Raw genomic sequence first — 12,830 nt, 5'->3', positions numbered from 1 at the left:
GGTAGTCCCATTTTATAAAGAAGAAAGCGGAAACTTTGAGTAGTTGAGATATTTATGCGAGGTCACCAGGAGACTAAGACAGAGACATGATTTGACCTCAGGGTTCTCGGACGTCAAATCATGGACACTTCGCATTCCTCCACATTGTCACACATGCCTTGGGACTTGGGGAAGGTAAACATTCCAAGCTCTCACATGTCTCCGTTTTGCCCAGGTGTCACGAATTCAAATGGAGCTACCGTAAGTGATGGGAGTAGAAGGAAACCATCCCCTTCCCAAGATGCAACTCAACGCCGTCTTCACTATGAACCCTTTCCTCATTGTCCCTTCTGTTCTGAAAATCATTGTTAAGCTTTTCCACAGCTCACTGTGTGGACATATGATTTCATTTTTCTTGGGTAAATTTCTAGGAGTGGAATTGCTGGGGAATCTGGTGAATTTCTGTTTAACTATTTGAGAAACTGCCAGATGTTTTGCAGGTGGCTGTCTTATTTTGCATTCTGACTAGAAATGCCTGAGGGTTCCAGCTTTTCCTCATCCTCTATGACCCTTGATACTGTCTCTATTGTTGGTTATGGCCATTCTGGTGGGTGTGTGGTGGTATCTCCTTGTGGATTTTGATTTGTTGGTCATCTCTTTGTGTTCTTATTAACCATTCATGTAATTTATTTGATAAAATGTATATTCAAATATTTGGCACATTTATAAAGTATTGTTTTTACACTTATAACTGTGTAGAAAGTTTTAATATGTTTTAGATGCAGGTCTGTTGTTAGATGTATGATTTGTAACTGTTTTGTCCCAATTTGTGGTTTCTCTTTTTATTTTTTATGAATTATAGACCTATAAATAAGAGCTAAAACTATAATGAATCTAGAAAAAATCCAAAAAACAAAGATAAATGATGCATAAGCATTGTAACAATATTCCAAAAAATACAAAAAAGAACTAAAGAGAATTAAAGAGAAAACAAAACTTACTAGAATTTCTACAAGTAACAACCACTATGATTTTTTATTGCATATTTTTCTGGTGCTAATATATCTTATATTGATCAGCTACTATTATTTTTTTTTTAAAAAGACTTGAATAGGCATTTCCCCAAAGAATACATATAAATGGCCAATAAGCACATGAAAAGGTGCTCAACATCACTAGTCATTAGGGAAATGCAATAGGGAAAAGCAAATCAAAACCACAGTAAGGTAACACTTCACATCCAATAAAATGGATATTATAAAAATGAGGGAAAAAAAAAAGAAAATAACAAGTGTTGGCAAGGGTGTGGAGAAACTGGAACCCTTATGGATTGCTGGTGGGAATTAAAATGGTCCAGCAGCTGTAGAAAACAGTATGAAAATTCCTCAAAATATTAACCATAGAATTAGCATATGATTCAGCAATTCCACTTCTGGGTGTATACCCAGCAGAAGTGAAAGTAAAAAATTGAAGGAAGGGAGGGAGGGAGGGAGGAAGGAAGGAAGGAAGGAAGGAAGAAAGGAAAGAAAGAAAGGAAGGAAGAAAGGAAGAAAGAAAAAGAAAGAAAATTACCTACATGTCCTCTAAAAAAGAAAAGGCTATTAACATAAAAAATTTGAGGACAAGCATCCAATCTATGCCCAGACATAAAGACGTATTTACATAGTTTTACATAAAAAGCATCATGCATATCGAGTTCATTCTTGGTAAGTCACAGAACTGGAAGAACCTGGTTCCTACTTTTAAAACTTCCAAACACCACAAAGTTCATCGATAAATTTAGGTATAAGAGGAGGAATGCTTACAGCTTCTTTGACTTTTGGTAACAATCTGAATTTTTTTTTCCCATTTGCTACTTTGCACCTGTGGGTTTCCCCAGAGAGCAACAACAATACTCATGTATCAAAATAAACAGTCATACAAGTAACCTAGAAAGTAAATAAGGAACACTGTGAACAGGTGGCTTTAACTTTCCAGAACCTACGAAGATATATTAGCCCTGTAGAGAGAGAAATGACTTTCGAACTCCATATGGCCCTAGAAGAGATGGATCAGGTGGAGAAAATGAGCTGTATTTTCAAGAGATTCTAAAGCCAAGGTGCTCCACCCCAAATGAAAGGACTAATCTTTTCTTTTTTGAAGGAAGGATTAGCAAAGGAGGTAGAAACATGGCATTTTCTGCTTGAGAAGAGGACTTTTATAAAATGTTTGCCCAAGGTCAAAAACAGAGAATCTCAGATATAGTATATTCCGGCCAAACAAGAGCTTCTTCAAGTCTCGAGTATTTATTTCCTACCTTTTTCCAACTCCTATCGGACAGCAGGAGTTGAAAAAATTAATCTTGTGTCATCAGATAGCTGTGTTTCTATTAAAACGCAGTGTAAAAAAATGTAATGTAATGTATTGATAAAATAAAGTTCTAGATTGTGATCTGCTCGGCGCCTGACCTTTGCCCTGAGGGGTACTTTTGGGACTGATATCATTTTATAACAGCGGTGGTGCAACCCTTTATCTTCTCAATGCTTTGGACACAAAGACCGTGGGATTAATTATGTACTGTGAGCAACAATTCATGAATATTTAACATGCTCATCTATACTTAATGAGTAAATTTGCATCCTGACACTATTATTTAATGTGCTTTAAGGAAATACTGCTCATTACCTTTCAATTTTGTAGATTAGTTGAATGTAATCAGAATGATAAGGCAGGAGAGATATAGTATTATTTAAATAACATGATTTTTTATGATTGCTCCTGCTTCCATGAGTTCCCCTCACTCTTTTCTTCTAAGCAACGAGGTTTATTTTATTGTATTCTGGCTGCTCTGTCTTAATCATTCTGTCTCCATGCTCCTTGCAGAATGGAGTTTCTTTAGATTCATGGAAAAAAATGCAAATTAAATAATGAGCATTTTGTTTCTGTCTGTGTGTTCTGTAACAGGGCATTCTCTCACATGAAATGTCCCAGTGCAACTGGCAGTAATTGCGTCCTGGGCTGGCAGGCTCAGCGACGTCGCCCCAACCTGCACAGCAAGCAGGCAGAGCTGCAGAATCAACGGAGATAAGCAGAGGGCTCTTAACTCCCCTAAGGACTCAGGGCTGGGAAAAACCAGCTAACTGGCAGAGATGCAGTGGGAGACTGCAATGGGAGAGATTTCCTATTTGTCTGTCAGCCTTTGGCTCATAGTGAGGAGCTTTTTCTCATAAGGATTTTATGTTTCTGAGATAGGCACCCAGTCTACACACCCTAATCCACTTTAGGGAGTCTGGGCTTGAGAACTTGCCTCTAGGAATCTTACTTGCATGAAGGTACCATCATCTTCCCAACAGGAAGGGACATTAAGACAAATAGCCAAGCTCTTGGAAATCAGAATAATGCTGCCCAACAAAGATGAAGGACAAAATTGGACAATAGCAAGAGAAATGGGAAGGAAAATCTAGACGCCAGACACTGTGCTAGCTGCTTCGTATAGTATCTTATTTAATCCTTACCTAATAAGGTCTCTGTCACCATCATCATCATTGCCACTTTACAAATGCGGAAATTGAAGTTAGGTAGGTTAACACAGATAGTGAAAAATAGAGCTAAGATTTGAATACAAGTCTGTTGGAACCTAAAATTCATATACTTTCAGCAGTTCTCAACTAATTGGGGCTTTAAAGGGCTTTGTTATCAAACATACTTGGGTTAAGTTAAAATAGGGATGCCTTCCTGGCCCCCCAGGCCTTGGTCAGGTTCTATACTGATTACCGTATATACATAACATATTTGATATGTGGTATGTATACTACCCCCTCCACATACTTGACTGTAAACTCCAAGAGGGCAGGGACTGCTGTCTGCTCACCACTCTGTCCCTGGCACCTAGCAGAGCACCTGGCACAAGGTAGGCGTGTGTGTGTGTGTGTCTGTGTCTCAGTTTCTTCCTCTGTAACAATGTAGTGGAAAGCACCTATCTCATGGTGAGAATTAAATGAGATAACTTATGTCCTGTGACTATCACAGAGCACCTAGAAGACAGAGTGCTTAATAATGACATTTCAAAAAAGCAAAGATGTGTAAGCTACTCTGAGCCCATGGGAAAAGGATGAGGCCAGTTTTTGAGTCCTGGTAACATAACTGAGGGGCTCCAAGTCAAATACAGATGCTCTTAATTATCCATAAGACTAGTGTGACCCAGGAAACCAAGTAAAGAGAACTGTAAAGAATATAGGAATAGCAGACATAAGAAGCAGTCTTACGCTGAGGGTACAGTGTGAACAGATTAGGTAGTATACAGGGTAATAATGACCACATTTGAACCCTCAGTCTTTATGTGGCCTGTTCAGCTGCTCACTGTGTCCTACAACCTGATTTCAGAAATACAGATGATGTGGAAACAGAAGAAGACATTTACATACTCCCCCCACCACCTCACAATTCCACTACCCTTTTCCCAGACAGAAGGAGTCCAGCTTTCTGTGTCAGCATCAAAGTATCGTTAACAACCCTTTGGAACTGAGGCCCTAAGAACCAGAAAAAAAAAAAAAAATCTATGAATGGAAATTCACAATCTAACCAAATGGCATTAAAGTGCCTGCAAAATTGTGATGTTGCTAAAGAAGTTCAGAACTCAATCAGGAATTGAGTAACTGAAATCTGAGTGAAAATACTGAATTCCTATTACCCAAATCACATGAAAAAACTGGGAGGAGTATGACTTTTGAGTCCCTTACTGACAAAGGAAATTTTTTTTAAAAAGACTGAACATATCCATATATGCTTCAGAAAGAATGGCTTGGGTGAGTTGAGTCCCTATATCGCCCTTGCCGTCTCAGAATCTTCACCAGCGAGTAAGACTATTTCCTTAGCCTGTCTAAGACGGTGAATGTAACGTGAGTATGAATCACTGATCCAATAATCACTAACTAGAGGTAAAACTGTCCCGTTGCTGAGCAAACATCTTTTTAACCCTGGGAAGATTTGGAAATAAGCACAGAATGAATATGCAATTAAAATCTATAGTGTAAATACTGTTGTGTCAAGTTCAAGCTAATCCGTATTCTTCATTTATGATCAAATATACAAATAGTGAATCATTACATTGTACACCTGGAACTAATATAATGTTATATGTCAATTGCACAGTGATTAAAAAAAGGTTAAAAAAAGAGTATACTTGAAAAAATAATGAAGTGATTATAGTATTTAAGATAACGTGGTATATTGGATCTGGATGATTAGCTTTCTATTGCCAAAATCAAATCAGTAATTGATTGTAGATTTATGACTTAAATTGAAGTTGCTACAAGAATTTGACTGTAAATAAACTAGAATGCTTATGTGAACTTGAAATTTCCTATATGTTTAACTCATTAAATTTATAAGGATTGCTTAAGTATTTGAGAAGATTTTGCTTGTTAGGATTTTAGACTTTCTCTTTCAGACATTTTAAAGGTTTTAAGAGAAAATTACAAGTACACTTGTGATGTTCAAAAGTCTAAGCATATTTAATTAATTAGGTCTGTGAATAGAACTACTTGTTTAAAGGGTATGTACCATTCAGAGTCCAAACAAGAGACAGAAGTGATACAACAATTGTTGCAGGGAAAGTTTAATATAAAGAGCTATTATCAAAAAATAAAAATAGACTTATTTTCTGATCCAGCAATCCCACTCCTGGGCATATATCCAGAGGGTACCTTAATTCAAAAAGATACATGCACCCCAATCTTCATAGCAGCACTATATAAATAGCCAAGACATAGAAGCAACCTAAATGTCCATCAACAGATGACTGGACAAAGAAGTTGTGGTATATTTATACAATGGAATACTACTAATTTCTTTCTATGCTCAAAAGTCACCTTTGGATATTAAAAATTTCATATTGACACTCAGATCTCACTTATTCTGAAGAATCCTATAAGTAGGTAAAGAAAAAATACTAAGTCAATTTTTATATAAAGAAATAAGAGTGGGGGCAGGGGAGAGAAAACAGAAAGCAATTACATCTAAAAAAATAATACAAATTCTATTTACAAACCAAAACCAGACTAACGGACATAGAAAACAAACTATGGTTACCAAAGGGGAAAGGACAGGGAGGGATAAATTAGGGGTTGAGGATTAACAGACACACATTACTATAAATAAAATAGATATGAGGACCTACTGCATAGCACAGGGAATGCTATTCAATTTCTTATAATAACATACAATGGGAAAGAATCTGAAAAGAAAATATGTATATTTTTGCATATGTATAACTGAATCACTTTGCTGTACACCAGAAACTAATATTGTGCGTCAACTACATGTCAATAAAAAAAAAATTCTTTTTAAAGCAATTACAATAGTGGTGAGAAGACTCTTGCAAAATTTTGAGCACAAGACCCGGGAAGCAACTGGCATTGTGAAAAAAATTGGAGAGGAACAAACAAGATTTTTGAACAAGTGCTTCTGTGTTTTGAATTGAATTCTTTTTACTGTCCTTCAAGAGATGCAAGTAAAAATTGGAACCACAATACCTTTTTCAGCTTTTATTGCTGGATTGTGTTTCTTTACATGAGACACTATGGTGAAACTAAGTTTTGTGAAACCTTGGAATTTATCTGGATATCACTTTAAAAATGTCTGATTAATAAGCCTTTTGAAAAGCAAACGCACTGCGAAAGCCCTTCCTCAGTTTGACGCCACGGTCCTGGGTTGGGGAGACGACCCCCACGGGGGGCCGCGTGGCTGGCATTTGCCCCTCGTTGTCTGTGCACCATGTGATTTTAGCGTGAGCGAAAGCAGTGAGGAGAGACCTCCTAGCCCTCACGTAGAGGGGTTTGAGAGGGTTAATCCTTGACATTACTCACTCTTCCCCACCCAGGTTCAGAATCAATAAAAAGATTCAATCAAAAGACAGGCAGATTATTGATGAAAGCTGATATTGGAGACTGGGACTCTGGTCTGTTGGCTAAGCGAGCCTGGTCATACTTTGCCTTGATTTAAACAGACTTACCCGTTCACAATCATTGGAAGTGCTGAAAAACCACAGGCTTCCCCTGGGAGGGAGGCACAAAGCAGAGTATGATTTACGCCTTCAGTCAACTTACTGCCTCCCAGGACCCGAGGGAGAGGAAGAAATGTAATACTGTGGACTCACTGCCCCCCAAATGCATCAATTAATTGAGGTTTTATCATACAGAAGCCTGAAGCTGGAGAAAGGATTTTCTCCCCAGATATTCCCTAAACTGAGGGTCAGTCAGTGCTATGGTTATTCCATTGAATAACCCTTTACCAACCACCAGTGAGCAGTTTAGATTTTGCCCCCAGAAGACTCTGAAGTCAGTCGGGATAGTACAGGACAGGATAGTACCAGGTCATTCTATAGTCAAGGCTGAAAATTTGCTCTGCCATTAGGTTCCCCAGCTGAAATCATGTCCATCACAATGTCTGATTTAGCTCGTTAGTGGTTCTGCGATGAGATCACATAACATGCTAAAGACTCTCCAGTAACAGAAAGATGCCACATATTTGAACTTGAGCCCGTGTGTAATTCCCGTGTGAAATTCCCAAGGAGAAATTCAAGTTCAAAGATTAAAGCCCCAAAGAATGGTGGACTGCCCTGCACACTGAAGGCTCTTACCTCTCCCTCGCAAAACTACAAACACGGGGCAGCAGAGCAGAAAGTGCACTTCCTGAGGGCAACCGGCTCCCAAAGAGAGAGAGAGGAAGTGCTGAGTCACTCATGCCTGCTCCTCCCAAACTCGAAGCAGTGAAACTCTAGCAGAATGCCCCAAGGAAGGAAGCAGGAGAAGTACCCCCTCCCCCGACACTCACACACACACAAACCCCCTTCCCAGAAGCGTTGCAGCAAGACTGCTGTTTTATACATAGACAACAGAGAAGACAGGTGCATGAGTCATAGGGAATTTTGCATCAATTCCCCTTTCCTGTCTTGCTGACTCAGAAACTTTATAGCCCACTTAGACCCACCACTACCTTACGTCAGCCCCCCTCCTCCCGCTTTCCTTGTACCTAGGAGTCCCCTGTTGGTGCTGCCTGTGCCATTCTTGTTCTGTGCCGGAAGTTGGATGACAACTCCTCATTCTTCGAATCTCTCAGTCTCATTACCCTACTACCAGATCTCAAATTCTATAAAATTTCTACCGAGATGCTAGTTACAACTAGATACTGTGAAGTATGCTAAATAGAGTTTCTAAAATTTTCTCCAAAAACCAAAATTTTTCAGTGATGGAGGAAACACCCAAACCTGCTTTAGCACAAAGTACTACATTTCCTATTTTTAAATCATTTTTAACGTGACCTAGAAACATTTTTATTTCTCTCTGAACAGATCTCCTTACTGAAAGAAAAAAATAAAAGTGCTGGTCACCACTGCTGAAAAGCACCTTCATCCTCTCACTGTCCCTCATTCTCTTTGTCTCACCTCTTCTAGCAAATCTTTCTTAGCTCCCCAGGCCACATTAGGGGCCTGTTCTGTGCTCCCACCGTCCCCATAACCTCAATTACTGCTTTTTCCACTTGGCATTGAAATTATCTAGTGGACAAAATACTTATGAATCTTGTGGATTGAGTTCTTTGAGGACAAGAACTACTTCTGTCTCCCCAGCCTTGACATAATGTCTTGACGCATAGAACAGTGGATTTGTGATGAGATAATTAACTCAAATGCGGTTCCTTGAACAGCTACCTATATAAAGCAGTCTGCATATAAGGCACTTGAAATCAAAAGAATGATAATAACAATAACAATATCTCATATATGGTTAGCTCTTGATTTTTTTATAAAATGTTATCAAAGCTCTTCCTTCACTTGGTCTTTTCAACATCCTTTGAAAAAGTGACATAGAAGTGATACTTTCAAGCCTATTTGACTCTCAAGGAAAATTCGACTAATTTCATCCTGTTAGAAAGTGGCAAAACTTTGTTCAGAGCCCTCAAATTGGAACCTCTTCTTCAGAAATTGTGAGGGTCATTCTGTAGCTTGCTGGGATCTGATTAAAATGCCAGGGTCTTCGATAATGGGACATCTACCCCTTTCCCCAGGAGAAACTCCTCTCCAAAATCACAGAGTTCTTCTCTGTCGGCTTTGCACAGACACAGACATTTATTTTAAATCCACTAGCATGGAAATGCTACTTTTCATCACCTTCCCTAAGTTTGTAATTCAAAAAATTATTTACAGAGTGATGAGGTCTCTTTATAGCTTTTTAATTTCCTTTCCTAACAAACTTCAAATTCCAGTGTATAGCCCTAGACAATCTAACTCTATTTTTTATTCTACCTGAGAAAGAAAGAAAATCACATCAGGGGATGCATGACCTTTGACTCAGCCTAAATTGACTTTGGTGCTCATGAGACTAATTTGGGGAGAAAAAAAATGCAGTGTTATCCAAGTTTGTTCTCCTGTGTTGGAAAGCAAGTGCTCCCAAGGTCAGAGTAAACGAAATTTAGGTGAAGGTAAGACAGACGCCCTTTTCCTGTCTGTCTTGCTGCTTCTGCTGGCAAGCAAAACTGTAGAGTTCCAGACACTCCTGCAGATTGGATTACCCAAGGTCCCTTTTCCAACTTTCTAGATGTCACAAGCAAGTGCCACAGAGGTGGCCAGGGCAGAAGCAGCACTAGCTGCACTGACTCCAGGTTCCAGAATGCCGGCTCACAGGTACAAGAGCACATTTTTGAATTCTTACCTCCAGGGATGGTTTCAGATGGTAGCTCCCCCAGGGGTCAGTGAAGAATTGTTTTGAGAGCCCTTTAGGACCCTCCTAGTACTCATTCTATCAGTCCTTCTGACAATTTTGAAAGCAACCCATTCTCCATCTTAAATCCCTTCTTGCGTTAAGCATTTAGGGTGACCTGTCTCCTGTGCGAATCTCTGACTGACTCATTATTAGCTCTAAAACCACGTATCTCACCCAGTTAACTCTCTCAGCTAAAATTCAGCCACCCAGTCTTCTCTTAGGATCTCACATCTCTTCTGTTTTTGGACTCAGTGCTGAGCACTGTTTATCATCCAGTTTCACTCGGGGCCCTAGGACAGTAACCTTGCGGGGTGAGACCCCTTAGCTCATCTTGGCGGAAGTAGGACCAGGTCAGAAGTGATTCTGCTGACTTAGTACACAAAGCAAGAATGTGGTTCCCACCATACTAAGCAGTCAGGGTAGATCTGGAAATTCTTTTCCTTAGCAAAGACATTTTAAAACTGTCCCTTAAAGAAATAATCTTACAAGGAAGAACTACTCTTTAGAAAATGGCTATATAAGTTTTAAAAGGCTAATTGTGGCATGATTCACAAGAGCCAAGAGGTAGAAACAACCCAGGTGTTCATCACAGATGAATAGACGAATAACATGTGGTATATATGTATGATGAAATATTATTTAGCCATGAAAAAGAATGACATTTTGGTACATGCTACCATATGGGTGAACCTTGAAAACACTATGGTAAGTGAAATTAGCCAGATATGAAAGGACAGATGCATAATTTCACTTATATTAAATATCTAAAATAGGCAAATTCAGAGACAAAGAAAGTAGAAGTTACCAGAGACTGGGGTGGGAGGGAGGAAAGATTATGGATTATTGAGTAATAGTTACAGAAACTCTGTTTAGGGTGATGAAACATTTTAGAAATAGACGGTGTGATGATTATACAACATTGTGAATGTAATTAACGCCACTGAATTAAATTGTAACTTACAAATGAATAAAATGTCAAATTTTATATTATGTATTTTTACCACCACCAAAACAACAAAAGATTAAATAAATGGAAATTAAATAAAAACGATGTTTAATTCCCTAGAGGCTTCTGGTAACAGTTCTGGGGAGTAATGATGATGTAACACAGTTTTCACCAGTCTCAGGGGCGGTATATCTGCAGACCATCTCTCACGTAAGAACTCTGTTAGAGATTGCTTTCCATTTTCTTTTCTAAATGTTCTGCTTCCTCATGCCTCAATCCAGCCTCCGTCTAAGTTTGTTCTTTGTCACTGTCCCCCTGGCTGTATGCTCTTTCTCTTTTGGGCTCCTTCATCTTGTCGGATATTCACATTTCTATCTTTAGAAATGACCCTGGACACCTCCAATCTTCTTTCTGATTTCCTTGGCCTGATACTAGAAGGAGAGGACCTAGAAGGAGACAGAATGGAAGATAAGAGGTGTCTCAAAGGACCTGAGGAATTACCAGGGAATTCCATGTAGATGGTAGACATATTGCCAAGTTTGTGTTCCTCATTTAAGGGAGGGAGAAGAGGAGGAATAAGCACCTAGAGATATTAACACTCTAAAACTCCGAGTCACTGCACCTCAAATAAGTAATTTTCAGCTACAAACCTCCCTTGATAGTTTCCATACGACACGAGAGCTCTTGCGACACTGACTCCAAATGTGAGTTCTAACCTGGTTCAGCCATTCTGAGCGAAGCCAGGGAACCACTCACTTCCATCTGGAGGCGGCGTGCCTTCTTGTATATCCTAGACAAGGCTTTATTTTTAAAGTTTGTAAAACTTAAGCTGAAAGACCACACACGTGTCTCAGAAGCAGAAACCAAAGGGGAAAAAACATGATTGCAGAAGTCAACCTCGTCAGTTAAAAACCACACGGCTAAAAAGTTTTCCTCAAGTTATAATCAGCACCCAGAATTGCCTTCAAAAGTTTAGGAGGAGGATAATTCCTTCAAACAAACGGAATTTAGAAAATTTCTCTGCCTTATAAAATGTCTTTCAGTTTCTCTCAGATCAAAATACAAAGCTTGATCTGCTTATCCGCCTATTTTTTTCTGTTTTCATCTTAATACCAGAATGACATAATAGCCCTCACATAAATCTGTCTCTGACAAAGCTGCTGTATCATTATCTATGCCAATGCTGGACCACACTGTAGCTCCTGTAATATCTGCATCTCAAGGTGAAGTAGGGGGTTAGCCACAGAGTTCTAAAAATAAGAATGATATTTCTTGAAATTCATCGTGCTTTTTGTGCCCCGGAAGGTAATTTTCCCCCGACTTGTAAGGTTCTCTAGACTGGTGTTCTATTCACCGACCTTCAGCCCCACAGGTGATCTCTGGGCTGCAAGATTTGTTGTTTAAACTATGCAACTGGCTCCAACCAAGACGGTATTTTTTCCAGGTGACCTACTGATGTGGGACGTGGTTGGAAATGCATCGCCCACAAGCTGTGGGGTTAATGGGTGTACTTCTATCTGGTTCCAAGGGAAATGTAATTTTCACCCAGCCCCCAAGTTCAGTTACTAAAGAAGACTATTTGAATGTGGCTATTGAATCGCCATTTTCAAGTCCACATTTTATGACATTTATTAAACTGCTAAGAAAAAAAAAGACAATCTTATGAAATAAGTCCCTTGCCTGAAACATTTTTTCTGCTTAAATTAAGAATTTTACAAATAACACTTCTCATCTTCTTTCTCCCTTAACCCTCTTCACAACACACCACGTACAACCATAACCTAAACGAGTTAAGGAATTACTTTACATCCTATTTCTTTGAGAGAACTGTGTGCTTTTATATGACAGAGACACCATTCAAATGCGGTATTTGACAACCTTTATTCCATTTTTTTCTGTTTTTTGTGTATGTGTGTGTGTGTGTGGGAGGAGGTTAATTAGATTGATTGATTGATTGATTGATTTTAATGGAGGGACTGGGAATTGAAGCCAGGACCTCATTTTTATCATTCATGCCAAGCACACACTCTACCACTGAGCTATACACCTCCCTTCCCAACTTATTCCATTTTAAGTTGCTTAAGTTTGTGGGTGGAGAGAGGCTTTAAGACAATACATACACCCAAGGGAAGGTCAGAGGTGCCGTGCTGGTGGTGGACACTAGGTGG

General features: G+C 39.1%; 1 protein-coding gene across 2 annotated transcripts in view; it reads left to right on the top strand.

Annotated features, from left to right (window-relative positions):
- ST6GALNAC3 (ST6 N-acetylgalactosaminide alpha-2,6-sialyltransferase 3) overlaps positions 1-10,749 on the top strand; it is a 561,430-nt gene extending 550,681 nt beyond the window's left edge. For both annotated transcript variants that reach the window (XM_074376207.1, XM_074376216.1), the window contains one exon: positions 215-10,749. In XM_074376207.1, coding sequence (XP_074232308.1) covers positions 215-244 — 30 coding nt within the window. In that variant the 3' untranslated portion in view covers positions 245-10,749. The remainder of the gene's footprint in view (positions 1-214) is intronic.
- The last annotated feature ends 2,081 nt before the right edge of the window (positions 10,750-12,830 follow it).

This window comes from Camelus bactrianus, chromosome 13 (genome assembly GCF_048773025.1).
Source record: "Camelus bactrianus isolate YW-2024 breed Bactrian camel chromosome 13, ASM4877302v1, whole genome shotgun sequence".
Taxonomy (NCBI): domain Eukaryota; kingdom Metazoa; phylum Chordata; class Mammalia; order Artiodactyla; family Camelidae; genus Camelus; species Camelus bactrianus.
This window is presented reverse-complemented; position numbering and strand designations above follow the sequence as displayed.